Source organism: Typopeltis vanoorti, chromosome 22 (assembly GCF_054136105.1).
Source record: "Typopeltis vanoorti isolate ZY-2024b chromosome 22, IOZ_Tvanoo_1.0, whole genome shotgun sequence".
NCBI classification, from domain to species: domain Eukaryota; kingdom Metazoa; phylum Arthropoda; class Arachnida; order Uropygi; family Thelyphonidae; genus Typopeltis; species Typopeltis vanoorti.
In genome coordinates this window covers 85,345,066-85,368,210 of record NC_143570.1, presented here as the reverse complement: position 1 = coordinate 85,368,210, position 23,145 = coordinate 85,345,066, and the positions used below count along the sequence as shown (strand labels likewise).

The window sequence follows — 23,145 nt, the reverse complement described above, 5'->3', positions numbered from 1 at the left end:
ACAGAGGAACAATAACTTGCTTATCTCTGCTCATCAAAGTATTCTTCAGCATCCAAGTGATTTGATGAACTGATTTAGCCACTTTTGCGATGTGCCCCCTAAACTTCAACTCCCTATCCACCAACACTCCCAAGTCCCTGGCCTCATCAATCTCCTGGAGTACAGCTCCACCAATGCGATATACTGCTGCTAATCTTTTCACCCCAAAATGTATAACCTTACATTTTGCCACATTAAATTGACAACCATTCTCCTTAGCCCAGACCTACAATCTGTCCAAATCATCCTGCAAAATTTTGACATCTTCTGCATTCACTATTGCCCTACCCAACCTAGCATCATCAGCAAACAAGTGAACACTTCCTCTCAAATCCTTTCCTATATCATTGATGAACAAATTGAAAAGCAGTGGTCCAAGAACAGAGGCCTGCGGCACTCCACTAGTCACAAGACGTCTTTTTGACGCCACTCCTGAATAAACCACTCTCTGGTATCTCTCCTTCAACCACCCTCCTATCCATCTCACCAACCCTATATCCATTCCCATATATTGCAGTTTACGGATTAGACTTCTATGTGGTATCCTGTCAAAGGCCTTAGCCAGGTCCAGCAGTATCACTGTAAACCCATTACCCTTATCCAGTTCAGCCATCACTGTGTTATAAAACCTGAGCAAGTTACTGAGGCATGATCTACCCTTCACAAAACCATTCTGTTCCCCATACAGTATCTCATTTTCATCAGTCCATTCCTGTATTTTTCCCTTGACTACTTTCTCCAAGACCTTGACAACGACTCCTGATATGCTAATAACTCCATAAAGGAGGATCCAAGTAGTCTTGGATCCTCCTTTATGGAGTGGAACTATTTTCCCCTCTTTCCACCCCTTCGGGACTAAACCAGACCCGAGACTCAGATCAAACAATAAGGTCAAGGACACTGACAATTCTTTAGCCTCTTCACGTAAGACCCGTGCTGATATACCATCCAACTCCACAGATGTATTCACATTAAGGTTCTGTAATAGACTATTCACCTCCACTTCATTCACCACAATTCCCATATAAACTAATGGTTCCTTCATTCCTTCAATGTCACCACCTGGATGATACACTCTTGCAAAGTGTATCATCCAGGTGGTGCTCACTCAGTAATTCCACTATATCGACTGATTCAGTGTCCTCCCTATCTTCGGCATTCCTTAAAATCATTCTGCCGTGTACAGCTTTTCTTTTACTAGCAGCATATTGAAAGAACTGTTTGGGATTCTCTTTAGCTTGTGTGGCTAATTTACTTTCATAATCCGTTTTTGCTTTTCTCACCACACTCGTTACCCTTCTGGCCTGTGCTTTATACCGTTCGTGTGCCTGCAGGTTACCCTTCTTCATAAATTCCTTCCACGGTTGTTTCTTTTTTTGCAACTCAAGTTTAATGGTGTTATTCATCCATTTAACCCTACTTGACTTACTATTCGGACTCTAGGTATACAGTCAGCCATAACCTCCTGCAAATGCTCCTTGACCACTTCCCATGCCCTATCAACATTCAGCCCTTGCCATGGCATTGAACCAAGCACTCTCCTAAGCTTGTCATACTTGCCAGCACGGTAATTCCACATGTACCCTGTCTTAATCGAAAATTTCACACGTTTAGCCACCTCCCAGGTCAAGACCCTATGATCACTCTCACCAGTAGGTGGCAACATGGTCATGTTCATTACAGTCAAATTCTCAGTGCTATTACTAGGTGAAGCACTCTCGAACCCCTAGTATTTTCCATTACATGCTGTCTCAGATAGTTATCCCTCAGTAACTGAATAAAATCCTGTTCCTTTCTCACATGTGTCCTCTCCTCCTACCAATCAATGTTACCATAGTTGAAATCCCCATAATAATTACCCTCCTTCCACTCATTTCATCAATTTGCCTATGCATACTATCTCCACCATCTATTCCATCACCTGGTCTATAGCAGCACCCAACTGTACATTTTGTTGCGTTATTCTCAATCTCACACCAAATAGCCTCAAATGAGCTCTTTTCACTATCCTGCAATTCAACTTCTATTCTCCTTGGTTGCAGTTCATCAGCTATCATCAATAACACTCCTCCTGCCCATTTTATTCTCTCTGTCCCTCCTGAACACACTATACCTTACACATTCTATCCCACTAACTATATCATCTTCTGTCAGCCATGTTTCACTAATGCTAATAACCCTGTGGTCAGGAAGAACCAACTAAGGCCAAAAATTCTTCCTTCTTGTTCCTAATACTCCTGGCATTAGTATACATGAAATGCAGAGGCCCATTTGTCCCACCCCTATCTTGATGCGTTATACTAACTATCCCATTCTGATTTCTTGTCCTTCGTACTGGCTTGGGCACATTATAAACATTCCTACACTCAACTGCCTCACTGATGTCTGTATATCCACTTCCTTCCTTCCTTAATAGTTCTAGTTTCCCTGATGTTGCACATCCACTTTCACTTCACTCAGCAACACTTTTTCCAGTCTTCACACACCTAATCCATTCAAATGTAAGCATCCATCTTGTACAAATCCTTTCGCCCATCAAACTCACTCCACAAACTCCACACCATCTGCGTAACCTGTGCATAAAGTCATTTGCGATTATGGCCCTCCTTCTAAACTCTTCTCTGTCATACCATGGCAACAGACTCACTATCCTAACTCTGCCACGCTTTTCTTTCGCTACCTCTAATAATTCCTTCACGTCCTCTCTCATATCAAATCTATCTCTTTTCAAATCATTCGTTCCCGCTACGACTATCATTCCTTTCACCCTCTGCTTCTGCGCTCTAATACTCTCACTTACATCCTTAATTTTCGCACCTAGTAAGTACGATTTAGTCAAACTCTCATCTATCACACCTCTTATTGACGAGTCACCATACAACACTCTTTCCTTCATTTCTGAAACACTCCCAATCATACGCTTATTATTCCTTTGGTACACTTGCTTATTTCTGTTTGCCGAAGGTCTCGGGAAAGAGTTTTGCAGTCGCTCCAACTGCCACTTTGCCCTATGTATTATTCTGCGTAACCGTGCGATCTCACTCATTACAGCTAAGTTTTAAAAGAGGTAAACCGTGAGTAGACATAACTATACATAATAAATAACGGAAAAACTCACGTAGAAATATTATTTAATAGTATAACTTTCGCCTGTGTGTCACAGGCATCTTCAGTACAATTAGGCACAAAAATTAAACACTAACTGACAATTCCAAAAAGCGCCACCTAAGTAGCTGGTGTAAGATAACTAAAAAGGTCAATAACTTTCCTAAAAAAAAAAAAAAAAAAAAAAAAAAAATTAATACAATAAAAAGTTAGGAAAGATTAGCTGATTTGTAAAGTACTATCTCCCATAAAGGGGATAGACGTAAGCCGTCGGATCTGTTTAAGTTAGGAGAATGAAGTAGAGTTTCACATGCTTCTTTATAAAGGCGTTCCATGAGAAACTGACTTTTGTGAAGAACTCTCGTCTTTCTCCAATGAACTCTGTGTCTGGTGAAGATGGCATGTTCTGCAAGTCCAGACTTTTCAGGTTTAAAGTATTCAATATAAGATTGGTGTTCTTCTAGCCGAATGGAGGCAGATCTTCCCGTTTGTCCGAAATAACATAATCCACAAGAGCACGGAATCTGGTAGACACCTGGATGATTAAGATGTGGAAGCTTGTCCTTTGAGGAAGCGAGAAAGGTGGAGATTTTTCTAAACGGTCGAAAGGCAACAAAAATATTCAGTGGTTTTAAAATTTTTGCTATACGTTCACTGATGCCTTGTATATAAGGGATGGTAATGCGCGTTATTTCCTCTGTGTTTGAAGAGGGAGACATATTAAATCTACTCAAAGTTCTTTTAATGAAGAAATACGATATATAACTTCTTCCTTTCTATCTAATGGCTTTAAGAATTGCTTCATTAAAAGAACTTTGAGTAGATTTAATATGTCTCCCTCTTCAAACACAGAGGAAATAACGCGCATTACCATCCCTTATATACAAGGCATCAGTGAACGTATAGCAAAAATTTTAAAACCACTGAATATTTTTGTTGCCTTTCGACCGTTTAGAAAAATCTCCACCTTTCTCGCTTCTCCAAAGGACAAGCTTCCACATCTTAATCATCCAGGTGTCTACCAGATTCCGTGCTCTTGTGGATTATGTTATTTCGGACAAACGGGAAGATCTGCCTCCATTCGGCTAGAAGAACACCAATCTTATATTGAATACTTTAAACCTGAAAAGTCTGGACTTGCAGAACATGCCATCTTCACTAGACACAGAGTTCATTGGAGAAAGACAAGAGTTCTTCACAAAAGTCAGTTTCTCATGGAACGCCTTTATAAAGAAGCATGTGAAACTCTACTTCATTCTCCTAACTTAAACAGATCCGACGGCTTACGTCTATCCCCTTTATGGGAGATAGTACTTTACAAATCAGCTAATCTTTCCTAACTTTTTATTGTGTTAAATTTTTTTTTTTTTTTTTTAGGAAAGTTATTGACCTTTTTAGTTATCTTACACCAGCTACTTAGGTGGCGCTTTTTGGAATTGTCAGTTAGTGTTTAATTTTTGTGCCTAATTGTACTGAAGATGCCTGTGACACACAGGCGAAAATTATACTATTAAATAATATTTCTACGTGAGTTTTTCCGTTATTTATTATGTATAGTCATTACAGCTAATTTCTCATTTTTTTCATCATTCAAACCATTTTCTCTCTCTGTATAATTACTTCACTCTCTCTTTCATCACCACTCTCATTGCTATCTTGTACAACATCACAATTTACTGTCAAACCACTATTTTCTCTCACATTCTGGCTTTCTTCTACAACAACTATCTCAAGACCTGACCCACACTTCAATTCCTCACTTTCCTTACACTTTCGGCACAGTCTCCCACCACTATCATTATCTATTCAAACTCCAGCATGTTTCGGGAATGCATACATACCACACATCACTAGATGAATTCCCTTACATTAAAGTTTTTGAACAAAGATGGCGAAGTCTTGGTCGCCATTTGTTTTTTGTCGCATTGGTGCCATGTGCTACGCTATCAATCGTATCTTTAAACTACTAGTTTAATTAAAGCGGAAATTGCACAGACACGCCATGCTACCGAAAACAAACAATACCACGTCAAGATTAAATCAGTATTGCCAATTTATTCTCAAAATAATACTTATCTTTTCGGGAGCTCTCTGCAAACACTACACATCGTGTAGCCGTCTAGCGGACATTAGCAAAACAAGTGTTTTCTGCCGGGTTGGCAGGAAAAAGACCCAGAGGAAGCCCAAGGTATAGGTGGATTGATACAGTAAAAAGTGCCTTAGAAGACAGAAATATAAGACCTGATAATATTGGAGTCTTGACAGGTAACAGACTGATTTGGAGGATAATTGTAGATAGTAAGTTAGTAATGGTGTAAATTTTTCATGTAGTACTATCATATTCTCTACACCCCTTGAGGGTATATACCAAGAATTTGATGATGATGATGAACACATTACCATCTAGTTCAGTCCATACACTATCCAGCAGCCAGCCTACAGAAATTGTTTTATTACTTGTACCTGCTGAAATGGGTGAGGTTCAGCATCTCCACAGTATGTTTTGTCATGCCCTCGAGAGATGTAATTTACACTGCATTTTGGAAGATTGATGGGGGGGGGGGGGGCAGGAACTGGAATCAAGCATGGTGACAGCTATGTTGGTTCCTATATACCTTCCTAGTTGGAGTCTCTTTGGTGGAAACAGAGCACACCTAAAAGACTAGGATGACTTGATCAGGAGCAGCTATATATTGTGCATTGCTGGCCCATATTGGTTCAAATGATACAATAGCTCTATCTTTCCTTAAATTCAGAGGGAATGATGCCCTTTTTTTAATGGCCATGTGATTTTAGGAAACATTGACATCATCTGATATCATCTCTAGTAAATAAACAGCAATACTGCTTAAAGGTTGAAGCTATTATTATTATTGTTCCGGGAAACTCCAAGGAGTCGACAGACTCATCGAGGGAGGCCCTAACATCATGTCTGGAACAACTATTCAACATTCACACAGTATCTATCATATCTTGCCTTGAACTCATTCACGGTCGTAGCACCCACAACAGACTCTGGAAGCTTATTCCACTCATTCACCACTCTCCAAGTAAAAAACCTAGCTCTAACACCCTTGTCAACCACGCTCTTGCCCAGCTTCCATGCATGGCCCCTAGTCCTCCCACCACCAGTCATATTTTCAAAAATATCTTCTGGATCAATCTTATAAAAACCCTTCAGTAATTTGAATGTCTCAATCATATCACCCCTCCTTCGCCTATCGTCCAATTTCTGCAACCCACAAATCCTCAACCTATTCTCATAAGGTTCATTCCACAGTCCTGCTATCATCTTGGTCACTCGTCTCTGGACTCTCTCCACTTCCTCCCCATCACGAAGAAACCCTGGTGCCCATAACTGGGCACAGAAGTCCAGATGGGGTCTTATCAAGGCTCGATACAGAGGAACAACAACTTGTTTGTCTCTGCATGTTAAAGTATTTTTCATAAGCCAAGTGATTTGGTGAGCTGTTTTAGTCACTTTTGCAATGTGCCCCCTAAACTTCAACTCCCTATCCACCAGCACTCCCAAATCCCTGGCCTCATCAATCTCCTGGAGTACGGTTCCACCAATGCGATATACTGCTACTGTTCTTTTCACCCCAAAGTGCATAACCTTACACTTTGCCACATTAAACTGACATCCATTTTTCCTAACCCAGTCCTTCAAACTATCCAAATCATCCTGTAAAATTTTGACATCCTGTGCACTCACAATTGCTCTACCCAACTTTGCATCATCAGCAAACAAGTGAACACTTCCTCTCAAATCCTTTCCTATATCATTGATGAACAAATTGAAAAGCAGTGGTCCAAGAACAGAGCCCTGCGGCACTCCACTAGTCACAAGACGTCTTTTTGACTCCACTCCTGAATAAACCACTCTCTGGTATCTCTCCTTCAACCACCCTCCTATCCATCTTACCAACCCTATATCTATCCCCATCTGTTCCAGTTTACTGATTAGGGTTCCACGTGGTATCCTGTCAAAGGCCTTGGCAAGGTCCAGTAGTATCACTGTAAACCCATTACCCCTATCCAGTTCAGCCATCACTGTTATAAAACGTGAGCAAGTTACTGAGGCATGATCTACCCTTCACAAAACCATGTTGTCCCCCATACAATATCCCATTTTCATCTATCCAATCCTGTATTCTTTTCTTGACTAATTTCTCTAAGACCTTGACAATGATTCCTGAGTATGCTAATCGGTCGGTAATTTACAACAGCAGTCTTGGAACCACCTTTATGCAGTGGAACTATTTTCCCCTCCTTCCACCCGCTCGGGACTAACCCAGACCCGAGACTCAAATTAAACAAAATGGTCAAGGGTACTGACAATTCTTTAGCTGCTTCTCGTACTACACGAGCTGGTATACCATCCAATCCCACAGATGTATTGACATTGAGGTTATGCAATAGACTACTCACCTCCACTTCATTCACCACAATTCCCGTATAATCTACTGGTTTATTCGTTTCTGCAATGTCACCATTGCAGAAACGAATAAATAAAACCTTAATAAAACTTACACATAGCCTAAAAAGCCTAAGAATATTATAGAGACCTGCCTGGGATTACTTCTTCCTGCACTTTGTTACTAGCTCTCTATTTGAATGATGAATGATCAAGGATGGATTGGCAGTTTGAGATGTAACTAAGTAAACATGCAGTGTAATCAAATATCTTGCCACCTGAGGATTGCATAATGCTCCTATGGTTTTTGTTAAGAAACTGTAGAGACTACGTAATTAAGAGTGAACAGTGAAACAGAACCAAAATTAGGCATTATCAATGTAAGAAACATCAGCAAAAAAAGAAGTGAAGCTAACAGATCATAGTAGAAATATCAGGATAATATTACCAAGATAAAGAAAACTGAAATAGGTGATACCTATTTTACATGATCACTATGAGATTTATTTCAACATTAGAGATCGGAGAAAGGAGATAGAGAGAGAGAGAGAGAGTAGCTTTAGTATTTCATCCACATGAAGAGAAACTTATTGAATCGGCCAATTTCAAGTTGACTGGTGGGGACTAATTTTAAAATGGGAAATTGGATGGACAATGAGACTTAATTTTGCTTATGGACAAATGTACGGAAGGTTGCTAGCAAGGAAGAATTTCATTTTATTATGTAAGGGAATTTTTGAAGACATTAGAAAAGGCAGTTGACATAAAGGAAAAACTGTTTCATGCAGGAAATTAATCCAACATATAGAAAGAGGTTAAGAACATGTAATCATTGAATACATAAGATTTATTTAAAAAAATCAGCAATTTTATACTTAAAATAACAATACATTACCATTATTATAGTTAAAACAAGCACTTCAGACAAGTTGGAATTCAAAGCACTTCTAACTGCATTAATAACCACTTATATAATAATAGAGTGACGGCTGAGTTGGATAAAGGAAATGGCTACACGATTTTGCTGGAAGTTGCAAAGGTATTTGACAGAATACCACATGGAACTGTTACTCAAATTAGAACAAATGGGAATATACTGGTTAAATGGATAACATGGAGGGGGCAGAATCAAGGTGAAAGTGATGTGCTGCAAGATTCAGTGCTGGGACCATTACTATTTAATTTGTACGTAAATGATATAGGAAATAACATGAAAGGAAATATTCTGTTGTTTGCTGATGATGCGAAATTAGGTAGAGTAATAGTTAATCAAGGTGATGTGGAGTATGAGGATTTAAGTAGGCTGTCATTATGGGCAAAAGTTAATGGGTGTCAGTTTAATATCCAGAAATGTCAAGTTATGCATTTTGGGATAAATAGATTACAAGCCATGTATCACATTGATGGCATTGCACTCCAGGAAATAGATGAAGCTAGGTGGTAGACACAGAGTTAAAGTTTAGAGAGCATATTGCTAAGGTAGCCCATAAGATTACTTGGCTATTGAAGAACACATTAAAAAGTAGAGATGTTCTTGGAAGGAAGTGTTATTCCTCTTTATAAGGCCTTGATACACCCACATCTGGATTACTGTGCTCAAGTCTGGTCCCCTGAGTTTCGTAGGGATTAGGAAGCAGTGGAGAGGATTCAGAGGTGATGGCCTTTGGAATGTTCCCTATGAGGATAGATTGAAGGTGTGGATTATAGATGTTGGTTGATAGGAGAAAAAGAGGGGATATGATAGAAATATTTAAATTGCTTAAAGAGTTTTATAGGATAGATGTAGGGGAAATGTTTCAGTGCCTGGTTAGAGGAACCAAATCAAGGGATTATCCCTGGAAGTTGAATAAAGGTGTGGTTAGTAGGGGTGTAAGGTCTAGATTATTTGTTTGGAGAGTTGTGAATGAGTAGAATGGGTTGCCAGAGTCAGATGTAAGTGCTTTGCCTGTTAATGGGTTCAAGGAGAGATATGATAGATTGGGTCTCCCACGATGATTCTTCAGACTCTATGGAGGTTCCTGTATAATAATAATAATATCTTGGGTTTCCTGTGGGTCTATCTCCTTTCATCATGGTTATACACCTGTTTTGCTAACCTTTTCTCTTCCATCCTGTTTAAGATCTTACTACCAACTGAGAGTAGTTCTGCTTGGATATTCCTGAATGATACCAGTCTTAAGTTCCTTCTTAATATCTTCATTTTCAATATGATTCTGCCATTGATACCATCTTGAAAGTTTATTTTTCACTTGGTTAGAGTATAATAAATTTAGTTTAATCCTTTATCCAAGTGTGAGCAAACAAAGTTTGTGCCTGAAAGTATCTTCAGGACTGGGGTAAGGTGGTACAACACCAGGGCACTCCTTGCAAAGGTGGAGCAAGCTACCAACACTCCTATCTCAGTATCTCTCATAACGCAAAACACATCTCCTTGTGGATATGTCTAATGTTATGCATTAAGGGAAGGGCCACAACCCAGACCAGTTTCAACCTTTATTGAGGTCTCTTCAGTGGGAGCCAGGCCCAAGTGGAGATACTCCAGTCCTGAAGATACTTTCAGGTGCAAACTTTGTTTGCTCACATTTGGATAAAGGATTAAACTAAATTTATTATACTCTAACCAAGTGAAAAATAAACTTTCAATATCTTTCTCTAAATCCAGAGTAATTTATTAAAAAAGGGTGGCACACCATTTGGCAACTCCTATAGGTAGAGATGACCTGCTAATGCTTCTGCCTGGTATCTCCACTTGGGCCTGGCGCCCACTGAAGAGATCTCAATAAAGGTCGAAAGTAGTCTGGGTTGTGGCCCTTCCCTTAATGCATAACATTAGACATATCCGCAAGGAGATATGTTTTGCATTATGGGAGATACTGAGATAGGAGTGTTGGTAGCTTGCTCCACCTTTGCAAGGAGTGCCCTAGTGTTGTACCACCTTACCCCAGTCCTGAAGATACTTTCAGATGCAAACTTTGTTTGCTCACACTTGGATAAAGGATTAAACTAAATTTATTATATTGATACCATCTGTCCACTCCTAATTTTTCTCAGAACCCTCATATGTTGTTCTCTACTCTTTGATCAGTTGTTTTTATTTCTCACCAGCTCTTAGATCCATAAGTTAAAATTGGTTTGAATGCTGTCCTCTATACAGCTAATTTAGTGTTTTGTCTGATTTATGTAATATTTCATAAATATATTCAGTTGAGTTCCTACATTAATTTGTTGTCTTCACTAAAAATTGTGCCTAAATACTGTAACAGAAATGTTTTGCTTGTTCTATAAGTTGCCCATTCAGGATGAAGTTAGTGTTATCAATGTTCCTACCATTTAGATGATGAATAACAACAGAGATAGTGTGTCCCAGAACAGATTTTAAATGTTTGCCTGTACTTCATTTGGTTAACTGCTAACTTACAACTCAACTATAGACTATTATCTCAATATAGTATTCCATTTACACCATATAATTGTAGCAATTTGAACCATTTTTATTATTACCTTTATCTAAGCCATTCCAATCATGCACCACTTAATGAGAGAAAAATCTAGCTCTTACTCCTTACCTGATTGCATTCATTCTGAATATCCATGGATGCTCTTTCCACCCACCATAAAATGAAAAATTCCATCTACCGGTGTCCTGTGAGACCCTTTCAGAAGTTTGAAGGTCTCTATAATATCACTCCCTCTTTCTCCTGTTTACTAGTATCTGCAGTCCACAAATTCTCATTCTGTTCTCATAATCTACATTCCACAGCCTAATATAATCTTTAACATATTTATTTGCACCCTCTCTCCACTGTGTCTGTATCTCCTTGGAAACCAGATTGCACATGATAGTCTGGGTAAGTATGTATCAAAGAAGACTTTGAAAAGAGGGCAAACAACTTCCTTATCCTTACATGTTAGTATTCATTACAGCATTGTAGTTATCCTCTGAGTTGTATTTGCAATCTTTGCAATATGGCCCCTGATCTTCAGCTTCCTATCAACTAAAACTCTAAGATCTCTAGCCTGATTGTTTTTTTTTTCCCTTGTATAATCTTACTAGTATATTATGCCATTAATATCTCATCACAGCAAAATGCATCACTTTACATTTACTACCACTGAACTGGCAGCTATTTTCATATGCCCAGAATTCCAGCTTATTCAAATCATTCTGTCATGTCATTTGCATTTCTAATTACCCTGCTTATCTTTGCATCTTCCACAAACAGCTATATGTCTGTTGTCAAATACTTTCTTTCCAATGCCATTAATATGTGGATTGAATAAGAGTGGAGCAACGACTGATCCCTGGATTACACTACTGGTCATCTTAAAATTGTGCAGACTTATGTCCCTGTAAAACCACTTTTTGGTGTCATTCTCTTATCCAGGCTAATAGTTTATAATACAGACAGGCTACAGCACAGTTCCCATATCTTGCAACTTATGCAAGATATCTGAACTGTGCTGTATCCTATCTATATCCATTCACCATGCCTAACCTAGTCATAACATTATTATAAAATGTAAGCAAGTTATTTAAACATCACCCTCCCTTAATAAATCCATGCTGTTCATTGCAAAGCATAGATTCTCTATGAACTCGTTTCTGTATGCAAACTCTTACCAACTTTTCTAATACCTTCACCACTCCAGAGATATTGACAGGTATGTAGTTAGTTCCATCAGTCTTTGATGTATGATAATTGCACCCTTGTGCAGTAGAATTTTCATACATCCTTTCCACATCTGTGGAATCTTTCCTGTGCTGAGACTCAGTTACAGAACCAGATCGAAGGCATGCCACTTCAGCTAAACACTTTTTTAGCATTTTACTGATATCCCAATGGACCCTATTGAAGAATTCTTATTCACTTTATGCAACAGCTCTAATATCTCCTTCTCATACACCTGAGTTGCTTCATTGACTGTAGAGGTAGCATTGAGCTCTATGTTTTGCCAATGGATTGATAGCTGTTAGCATAATGGTGACTCATTAGTTGAACAATCACTTCTGCATCTGCCACCCACATACCATTCTCATTCAGCAGTTATTCTTCCACATTCTTTTTTTTTATTATTATTATTATTATTTTATTGCAGCATATCAATAGAATTCTTTGGGTTGTCTTTAGTTTTCAGAGCTAGTTTCTTTTCGTACTCAAACTTTGCTTTCCATATTATACTTGAGCTCATCTTGCCTGCACCCTGTAGTTTTCTTGACTGACATCATCCTTATGCACACGGTATTTCTTCCACATTATCTTTTTCTTAAGAATCCCTTGCTTAATAGGATTGCACATCAATTTCACTCCTATCCTATTTATTCTTCAAACTTTATGGACACATTTTGATATCACATAATTTATGTAGAAAGGCTTGTACGCTGATTAAACATGATTGTTAAATGCTTAAGGAATTGACAGCATATACTAGAAATATAAATTAATTCAAACTTTAATATATACTTTCCAATATTTCGACGTCACGTTGCCATCTTCATGGGATCTTAAGATAAAGACACGTGCACGCAAGTACTACACAGCAGCAAATGAGAAATGAAGCGAGGAAGCTACTGTTTTCCTAAAGTCTTGATGGTGCCCCTGGTGGGCTATGTTAGATGTTCTTGGCCTTTGGACTGAAGTTCTCCTGATGTATGTTTACCAAATTTGGGGCAGTCTCATGCATCCAGATTTGTTGATGTTTGGCATGTTCCTAAGGCTGAGGCTGATTCCATGAATAGTCTTTCATATTTGAACTTGCTGCAGTGTATTACTGTGGCTTTCTTCCACCTTATTCTGTGGCGAGTATCCAGAGCATGGTCTGCAAGCCCAGAGTGGTGAAATCGAATGTAGTCTTTGTGTTCAGAGATTCTGATATTTGCTGTCCTGCCTGTTTGGCCAAAGTAGGACAATTTACAGCTGCAAGGGACCTGATATACACCAGTAGGTCTAGGGGAAGCAGTTGGTCTTTAGTGGAGTGGATAAGGGATGCCAATTTTCTATATGGTCTGTAACAAGAGGTCAAATAATGTTTTTTTAGGATTTTGTTGATTTTTTCCAAGGTGCCTCGGATGTAGGGAATGGTGATGGATTTGGAGTAATCTTTTTTGTGAAGGGGGGGAGGCGAGTTGTGGATAACTGGTTTTAGTATTTTTTGGATTTTTTTGGGGGTGGGGGGTAGCCATTGGCTGAGAAAGTGTTAAGGATGTGATTCAGTTCGGTGGTTAGAGCTTTGTCATTTGAACAGATTAGTTTAGCCCTGTTGAATAGTGTCTTAATAACTCCATATTGTTGTGAGGGGGGGGGGAATTGTTGGTGAATGTATCTGCCTGTATGTGTGGGTTTTCTATAAACTGAGAAAACCAAGGTTCCATCAGGTTGCGGGTGACTTGTGTCTAGGAAGGGGAGGCTATTGTTTTCCTCTTTTTACAGGGTGAACTTGATTCTGGGGTGTTGGTTGTTTAAGTGTGTTAAGAAGGAGAGGAGTGTATCCGAGCCATGTGGCCAAATAGCGAACACATCATCAATGTAGCGAAGCCATATGGTAGGTTTTTGTGGGGCAGAGTTTAAGGCTTTCTCTTCAAAAGTCTCCATAAAGAAGTTGGCCAAGGATGGGGAAAGTGGTGAACCCATGGCTGTCTCCTCTGTCTGTTTGTAGAATTTTTCCTGCCAAACGAAGTAGCCTGAGTTCATTGTGAACTGAAATAGGGCTGAGATATCAGGAGGAAATTTAGCTTGGATTACTCTAAGGTTTCTTTGAGGGGGGACATTTGTGAATAAGGAGGAGACATGAAAACTGACCATTATGTCTTTATGTTGGAGTGTGTTTTCTATACTGGCTTTGAAGTGGGGCTGAGTTTTTTATGTGTGATGGTTGTTGCCAGTATAGTGTGAGAGCGCTTTGGCTAAATATTTAGCTAGTTTGTACATGGGGGAATCAATGCCATCCACTATGAGACATAATGTATAATGTATGTATTTTTGGGAGCCCATATATATGGGGTGGGGGTCTGGAGTTGTATGGTTTTAGTTTGTTAGTAATCTCCACAGGCCAAGAGGTGACCTTCTTAAGGAGCCTCTGGAGTTTTCTAATTTATGAGTTGGTGGAATTGTATTCAATGGGGAGGTAAGTAGCCTGATCTAATAGTAAAGCATTAAGCTTACCTGTGTAGTCAGTATGATTGAGTACCACAGTGGCGTTCCCCTTATCCGCTTTGGTGATAACTATTTCTTGGTTTTTCTTCATTTCCTGTAGAGACTTGTATTCACTATTGGCTATGTTGGTTTTTGGTGGTCTTGCTTTTATGAGAACACAGGCTACATCCAATCTAATATCGTTGGTGATGTGGTTTGGAAGGCGACTAATCCCACGTTCAGTCTGGATTATTAATTCCTCGGCTGGTATTTTCCTAGGAGCAATGACAAAGTTGTGACCACGTGACAGAGTGTTGAGTGCTTCAGGCTTCAAAATAACTGAAGAAAGGTTAACTACAGTGTTGGTTTGTAGTTTTGGTCTGGACGTTGAGTTCTTTTTTAATTTATCAAACTTGTTGATATGTCAACTCCATATTTTTTCGAATTCTTTATTTGCCGCAGTGCACGAGACGGCATGTAGAATTGACCAAAGTTCGTGATTTAGCATATTAGAAAGCTCTTTCTCTAGCGCTAAAATAGCTCTCTTTATATCAGCTAGGGAACTGCGTGTAGCGTTAATTTGTTCCCGTAGAAAAGCATGGCTCACGTGAAAAGAAATGATGCTTAAATTTTACACAATTTGGGATTACCTGATTATTCCAGCAGCGTTTTAGGAAGGTCAGATGATTCAATTGTCTAGATAACTTCAGCTTCATTTTGCCGTAATGGCAGGCCTTGCGTGCGATGGAATCTCCGTGGATGATAGTAATTCTTGTAGAAAGGATTATACGCTGGTTAAACATGATTATTAAATACTTGCGTGCATGTGTATCTTAAGTTCCCATGAAGATGGCAACATGACGTTGCCAAAATATTGGAAAGTATATATATTAAAGTTTGATTTAATTTATATTTCTAGTATACGCTGTCAATTCCTTAAGTATTTAATAATCACATAATTTAAGTTTTTTTTTTTAGTGCTTCCCATGCACTGCCAATATCCTTTCCATCTGATAATCCATACCACAGGATCAAATGTAGTATTTTCCTTGATGATTATTTTCTAACTTGAGATGAAAAGTGAATAGAACATTCAGATACTTAGCCCTCTGTCCCAATGCTATAATCAGGTCAGACACTCTTTGAATTTGTTCCTTCTGTTGCATGCTGCTTGAGGAAGTTACCTCACACCAACTCAATAAATTAAAGATACTGAGAAATTATATACTTGGTTTAATCTTTTATCCAGGTATATAATTTTTTGATATCTTTAATTTATAGTATAACCAATTGGAAAAACTTCCAACAACAGCTCAAATTATTCATTTTTCTCAAGAGATTTCACTACCCAATCGGTGTTCAGATGATTAAAGTTATCTGTGATGATTACTCGTTTAGCATGCCTCCGGTTGCCATGATTCATTTTGTCAACATCAGCAACAGATCCACTGTCTGTAACAACACTCTACTATATATTTGATCTTGTCAGAATTCACCTCTCAGCAAGTGGCTTCACACTTGCTGCTGCATACTAAATCATTCTTGGAATCATCTGGCTTATGTTTGTACCGTATTTTTCGATAGATAACGCACGCATTATCTATACAAAAAAAGTCTAAATTCATTAAAAATGAACATGCGCAGTATACATTTGAAAGGTATGAGAGGTAAATCAAATGTAATAACAAAACTAAGGTAGAAGTATTACTTAATATTTATTGAAAGAATCAATTGCGTTAAAAATTTTGTTTGGTATTTCTTCAGCTTCATAATCATTGTCACCAGACACCACTGCATTCCCTTGTGCTTTAATGAAACCATTTCTAACACTTACAGGCAGCCCAACTTTCTACAATCCACATAACTATATCTTTATATGATATTCTTTTCATCTGCCCTGTTTTGTTATATTCATGGATGCCATTCATCATCCAGTCTTCCCACTTATCCCACAAATTGTCTTTGAATGGTTTATTTACTGCAAGATCAAGGGGTTGGAGTTTTTTGTTAAACCACCCGGAATGATGGCCAATTTGGAATACTTACAATTGTTTTAACTTTTGCTGTTGTGTGTACCCTACACGAATCCAACCAAAATTTCATAACCTCTGAATTTATCCAACCTTTATCATCAGCAGTAACAATAATATCTTTGGAATCACAACCTTTTGGAACAGTCTTTCTTTTGAAAATCACCATCGTGGCAGTTTGGAACCATCTGCAGTTACTCAGAGAACCACAGTAAAGTTAGACCTGTCATGCGCTGTTGTAGCAACTGAAACCTCTTTTGCTCCCTTCAGATTCACAGTCCTAGAACTAGGCATGTCAAAACTTATGGAACCTCATCCATATTCCCAAAGTGACAAGCATCAACCCCACACAAGTTTTCTCTCAGAAACAAACAAAATTTAGCTACTTTCGCTTCCCAGTTGCATGGCAAAATTTGTCCAACACTAGTGGAGGAGCACACACTTAAATTGTTTCTCTTCATAAATCCAAAAACCCAAGATGGGTAGGCCTTGAAATCCTTTATATTATCGTTTTGTGCAATTCTTTTCTATTCCTGCAACACATGGACAGTAGATATTCTCATACATTTAGCTCTTTCACTAACAACCCAATGAAACAGTTTTTTCCCTATGGTTGGCCACAAGCACCTTCTAAACCTCATAGCACTTTTCCAGGTATGTAAACATTTCAGGATTGTTTCAGCCTTTTGCCATTCATGAACACTACTTTCTCCAACACTGAACAATTTACCAGCTTCCCGATTTCCTTTTTTCTTTGCTACTTCTACCCCTTCAAGCTTGAACTGTGCTGTTTAGGATTTTCTCTGAGAAGTACTTCTGTCTTCCATGGGTATTTCAGATCTAATAACAAAATATAAACAAATAATGATTTACTTTATGAAATATTTAAATTTAAAAACAGGATGTACTGAATAATCGGCCACTGCTACTAGCAACGCATGTGCTTTTAAAGAATTCCTCCGTCCTCTCTCTTACTTCCTAACTCTATTGCTAGTTGGCACATGCACGTTATCTGTACATCAAAAGGAGTGATGAAAATGTTGGGGGTGGCATGTTATCTATCGAAAAATATGGTAATTTGATTGTGGGAAATATGGATGACATTTCCATCTTTTCCTCTAGAACAACTTGTTACATCATCTGGTATGGCTGTGATTTTCTTAATGTCTTTTGCTTCAGTGTATACATGTATCCATTGCTTCTTGGGAGGTATTTGAAGACTCTTCTTTAAGGGAAGCTCTTGCCATTATTTTTTCTTGTTTAGTAGAATTATTTTATGGGTGATGTTGATTTGTTTCAAGAGTGGTATGGTTGATACAGTTCATGTGTTTTCCAAAGAGAAGCAGATAATATCATAATGTTCAGATATGCTATTGTTGTGGAATTATCATAATGCTGTGTCCTTTTTAATATTTTCTGTCAACTTCTCAGTATAAAACCTCACAAGAAGTGTGAGGTAAGTTTCCTCATTGTTTCTACGGTACTCTTGATTTTGTCTATTTCTTTTTCATCTTTCTACCTAGGGCATGTCTGGCAATAGGTTAAATGTTATCTTTGTCAGTTTATGCATTGAGACTGTTTAACACCATGATTTGTTATCCATATTCTTTACTGCTCATTAGGCCCAGATAGTAGACCCACAGTTTTGGCATGTCCATATTTCTTACATTTAAAGCATCTAAGTGAATTAGGAACATAGAGCTTCAGAGAGTGGCTGAGACAGCCTGCTTGTAACAGATGTTAGAAGTTTAGGTTTGTCAAAGATAAGAATGATATTCCTGGTTGGAGTTACTATATATGTATCAGGATATGCCTTGCCCACCATTTCTTTGTCTTTAAGTTCTGAATATATCGGGCCATCCCAAAAGTAAACTTGTTTCTTATACTGTACTTGTTCACACGTGTCTCAGCTTGTCTAAAAGTGACCTTTATAAATATTGCAAAAGCTGAGGTGGCCTCATTCTAAGGAATTCCACCTTGTAAGAACATAATACATAAGTTATTGTTTAAATAACTCATTATTACTATGGAGGTCACTGAAGAGCTCTTCAGTGTTTTGAATATTTTAAAAATTTCAAGAACAGGACTTTAGCTTAAAAGACTCCCCTTGCTCTGAGTGCCCTGTCTCTCTCAGTAATGATATGCTGGAAGCCACTATTGCGAGAAGTCAATGCCACTGTTCAAGATTTAGGAAAAGATTTTAATTCTTCATCATTGACCATCCATCAACATTTGCAAGAACTTGGAATAGTGTCTAAGTTCACAAGTGGGTTCCTGACAAACAATAATCGAAGAAACCACATCAACATCTGCACTGCTCTTCATTCTCGAGAGGTTCAATCTCCAGTTTTGAGTTGAAATGTGGTGATGAAAAGTAGATACTTGACAAGATTGTTAAGCACTGAAAGCAGTGGGTTCATTCAGGGAAACAGGCTAAACCTCAGCCAAAACAAGACTTCACCCTCAGAAGGTTTTGTTAAGTATTTGGTGGGATATGGCTGGTATTATACACTCTGAACTCTTGCCATAAAACCAAACAATCACAGCTGAAATATAATTTGAACAACTTGATCAATTGAATGAAAAACTGAAAGAAAAGAGGCATTCTCTAGCTAGGGTTTTCCAAACTGTGTTCCGCGAGAAGTTCTCCTGGAATTTGTCATTTTAGTTTTCTAAGCATTTTTCATGAATAAATATTTTATAGTGTAAATATTCTGAGGAGAATAATATTCGTCAATATGTCGAAAAGCTCAGACCAGAAAGAACGCCTAATAACATCTGTGTAGCAAATGTTAGTGACTAAGCCATGTATTTTTAAATGTAGAAGTATTCGTGAATTATCGTTAATTTTCACACATCGAAACCTTTCAAAATTTGGGAAAGGAAATACCGCTGTTTATGATCGGTCATAAAAATTGCCTGCAAGCAGATTATAGCAATGGGCAGCATATCCCCTGTTCTCAAAACCGAAGGAAATGACACCTGTGTAGCAAATGTCAGTGACCAAGCGGCATATTTTTAAACATGGAAATATTCATGAATTATCGTAATTTCCACACATCGAAACCTTTCAAAATTTGGGAAAGAGAATACTGCTGTTTATAACCGATCATAAAAATTGTCTGCAAGCCAATTACAACAATTGGTGGCGTATCCTCTGTTTTCAAAACTGAAAGAAATAACATTGTGTTGCAAATGTTAGTGACCAATCAGCAAGGAGGTATAAAGAAAATTTTTCCACTAAAATTGAAGATCAAGGTAGTCTGTATCCGGTTCTCAAATCTAGTAATACTGAATACTTTCACCCCACAATATGCAAGTTCATATTGCAGGGTGAAAGTTTTGAAACCATGGTGCTGTGATTTTTTAAAAGTAATAGGCCTGCAGATTATAAATTTGAATATGAATAAGAGACAAGGGACTCTGTTTAATTTTGGTATTAAGAAAACTCTTATTGAAGGTGTTTATGACGCAACAGATAGTGAGTCATCCACCACCAGCCTACAAAGCAATCTCCAGATTTTTCCCTCCTTCTGTAAACAACATTACAGAAGGAGGGAAAAACTACCAGCACAAAGGAGAAAAAGTCTGCATTCACTCGTAAGTACTTATAATAATATTATAAATTTTTGGTGATCAGAATGGGATATGTCAATGAAAATCAGCTAAATTAACAATTAATTATTAATTAATACATTACTAAATAACCAAGGTGTTCTGTGAAAATTTCAGGATTTGTGAAGTGTTCCATCGTCGGAAAAGTTTGGGAAATGCTGCTCTCAACGCCCAATTGAAAGGGCATTGTTTTTTACCATGATAACAATGCCTTCATAGTGTAAAAATCACCTGTACCAAGATTAAGGAAAAATGGCTGGGAAAAGCTTCCGCATCCTCTGTATTCTCCTGATCTTGCACCTTCATATTACCACTTATTTCGAAGTTTGCAACATTTCATTAAAGAAAAACCAATATGATACATTAGAGCCTATGTGACTTCTTTGCCTTCAAACCTCCTGAATTCTATAGAAATGGCATTATGAAGCTTTCTGAAGGTTGGAAGAGTGTTATTGATTCAAATGAAGAATATATACTTGATTAAATTAGCAAGTGATTTATCTTTTATATCCTTTCAAAACCAAATACTAAAAACAACATTACTTTTGGGATGACCTGATATTGCCTCATCTGGAACATCAGAGAGATAAATTTTGATATGACTCCTCTGGAATCGAAAATGTTAGGGGTGTCGCCTGTAATTGGCTTGAGTGTTACACATGTGGTGTTGCTTCAAGAATATTACCCAGACATAGTTGTTGTGTGATGAGAAATTATATTTCTTACTTTTACAAATGATGAATCTAAGGTTTCTTTACTTGTTTGGGACTTTATGAAGGCCTTGATAAATTTGAGGATGAAGTCATACTGAAGTGAATTTTAGATTCAGTGCCAGAGATCCTCACCCAGGGTCAGATTTAAGGTTGTTGTGGCCCATAAGCTATAATTTTTAAGAGTTTCTCCTTCCTAAGTGAACTTTTAGGTTTAATAGTTTTTGTATACACATGGACATTCAAAATCCAGCATGAAATAAATGCATATAGAAGTGAAATACTATGCCAGCACTGTAAAAAAACAAAAAACCTTGAACCCCATCCCCCAGACTATGTGGACAATGACTTCTACAATCATCAAATCTTGCAGGTAAGCCCATTAACTGATGGATTCTGGCTAGGTCATCCAGGATTGATGAGGGCCACTAAAGCAGTGCATGCACACTACCATCACTAACATCCCCCTTTTCAGATTTCTACAGGTCATATTGCAAATATGATAGCAGGACATTAGATGGTGGTCTGGTGAAAAGGAAAGTAAAGAAGACTCAGGAGAAATAGAGCAAAGAATATGGGAAGATAAGAAAGAGAAAAAATGAAAACAGCCAGCATTGGGTGGTCTTATCCACCATGAACAAGTATCCCATATGAAGAGAGAGTGATTTCAAGTTAATTAGTGCAACTAGATCTTTTATTGTAGTATGGTTTGTTGTTTATTTTCTAAAGTGTGTTGGTAAAGTATTTTTAACAAAGTTATTATTACACAGCAGCTTAGTTATAAAAGTGAATAATATTTAAAATGAATGCATTATTTTTTAATTTAAATAACCTGAGCTTTGATTGCATAACTTCTTAGTTATGTTTCATAGAATTTAGTCAAGAATCATATTTGATTTTTCTTGTTCCTTAAATCAGTAAACTAGATTTGTATCTTCTTTAATCAAAGGAGTGCTTGCAATCTAAACTTATGAAATGCTCAGGATATATTTTTTTCTTAATACCTATGTGAAATGTGGAAAAAAGCTAATATGATATGTTTTTTCCTTATATTTAAATATTTTTTTCTGAAATTAGTAAACTTCTGACAGAATAACTTGTTATTTCCTAAAGATAGGCAAACTCTAGTATGGATTAAACAATATGAAAGAGCTAGAATAATTTTATCTGTTAAAAATTTAATAGGATTTTAATGTGCACTTTTACAGAGAAAACGGCGAGCTGCACTGGAACAGAGTAATATTCTGAAGAAGATCAAGAAGATGTAAATAATTTTTATGGACTATTTTTTGATCATGCTCAAAAAGGAGTATTCAGTCAGCGTTGTACATATGTAGAATTAATTTATAATAAAAAAAATGTTTGCTTGAAGTCCTGTACTTGTTCATAAATATGTAATTAAAATGTGGATCTTATTGTTAATGTTAACTGTTATCATTTTTATTACAAATTACATTTTTTTTTATTGTAAATTTCTTATTTTTCCATGTTTTTTTGTTTTTCCTATAATGGTAATCTCAAACATGGAAGTTGTTGAATAGGTTTAAGATCAGGAGGGAGGAGGGAAAAAATAAACCCATTTGAAACCACAGGTTACATTTTCATAGAATAGATGTAAGATGAGATAATACTTCCATCTCACAGTTGAAAGAATACTCTGCTTTTTTCCCCTTTGCCTGGGACCTTTTCAACTAAACTTCTTAATTGGTTTCATATCGAGATGTTGTTTTCCCAGTTGGCACTATCACAACACCCACAAATGCAGGCAAACCAGCTGAAGAGCACATGCAGTTGGTTATGTACAGACCATTTGGAATATTATTCCCAGAAATGGAATCAGAGAGAATAGATAAAGAATATGAAAACTTACTCAGTTAGTTTCAAGCTGATCCATTAATCACCCACCTATTTAATACTGTCATAATTAGTTCCTCTATATAGACATTACGCAAAATTATCACTTCTCTCTCTCTCCATTTAATAGTATTTTTTTAATTGATCGACATATTGAGTTTTTACTAATGTTAAGCTAGCTGTCTGTTGAGATTTCTGTCCATCTTTTTAATATGTAGGCATTTTCTTTCCTAATTTATTCTAGA

General features: G+C 37.5%; 1 protein-coding gene across 3 annotated transcripts in view; it reads left to right on the top strand.

Moving 5' to 3' along the window:
- LOC150094538 (DNA methyltransferase 1-associated protein 1-like) overlaps positions 1 to 22,468 on the top strand; it is a 219,357-nt gene extending 196,889 nt beyond the window's left edge. For all 3 annotated transcript variants that reach the window (XR_016550226.1, XM_090411891.1, XM_090411890.1), the window contains exon 13: positions 22,255 to 22,468. Coding sequence is in view for 2 of the 3 variants with exons in the window: in XM_090411891.1 (XP_090268017.1) it covers positions 22,255 to 22,314 (60 nt within the window). In the remaining variant the exon portion in view is untranslated. The remainder of the gene's footprint in view (positions 1 to 22,254) is intronic.
- The last annotated feature ends 677 nt before the right edge of the window (positions 22,469 to 23,145 follow it).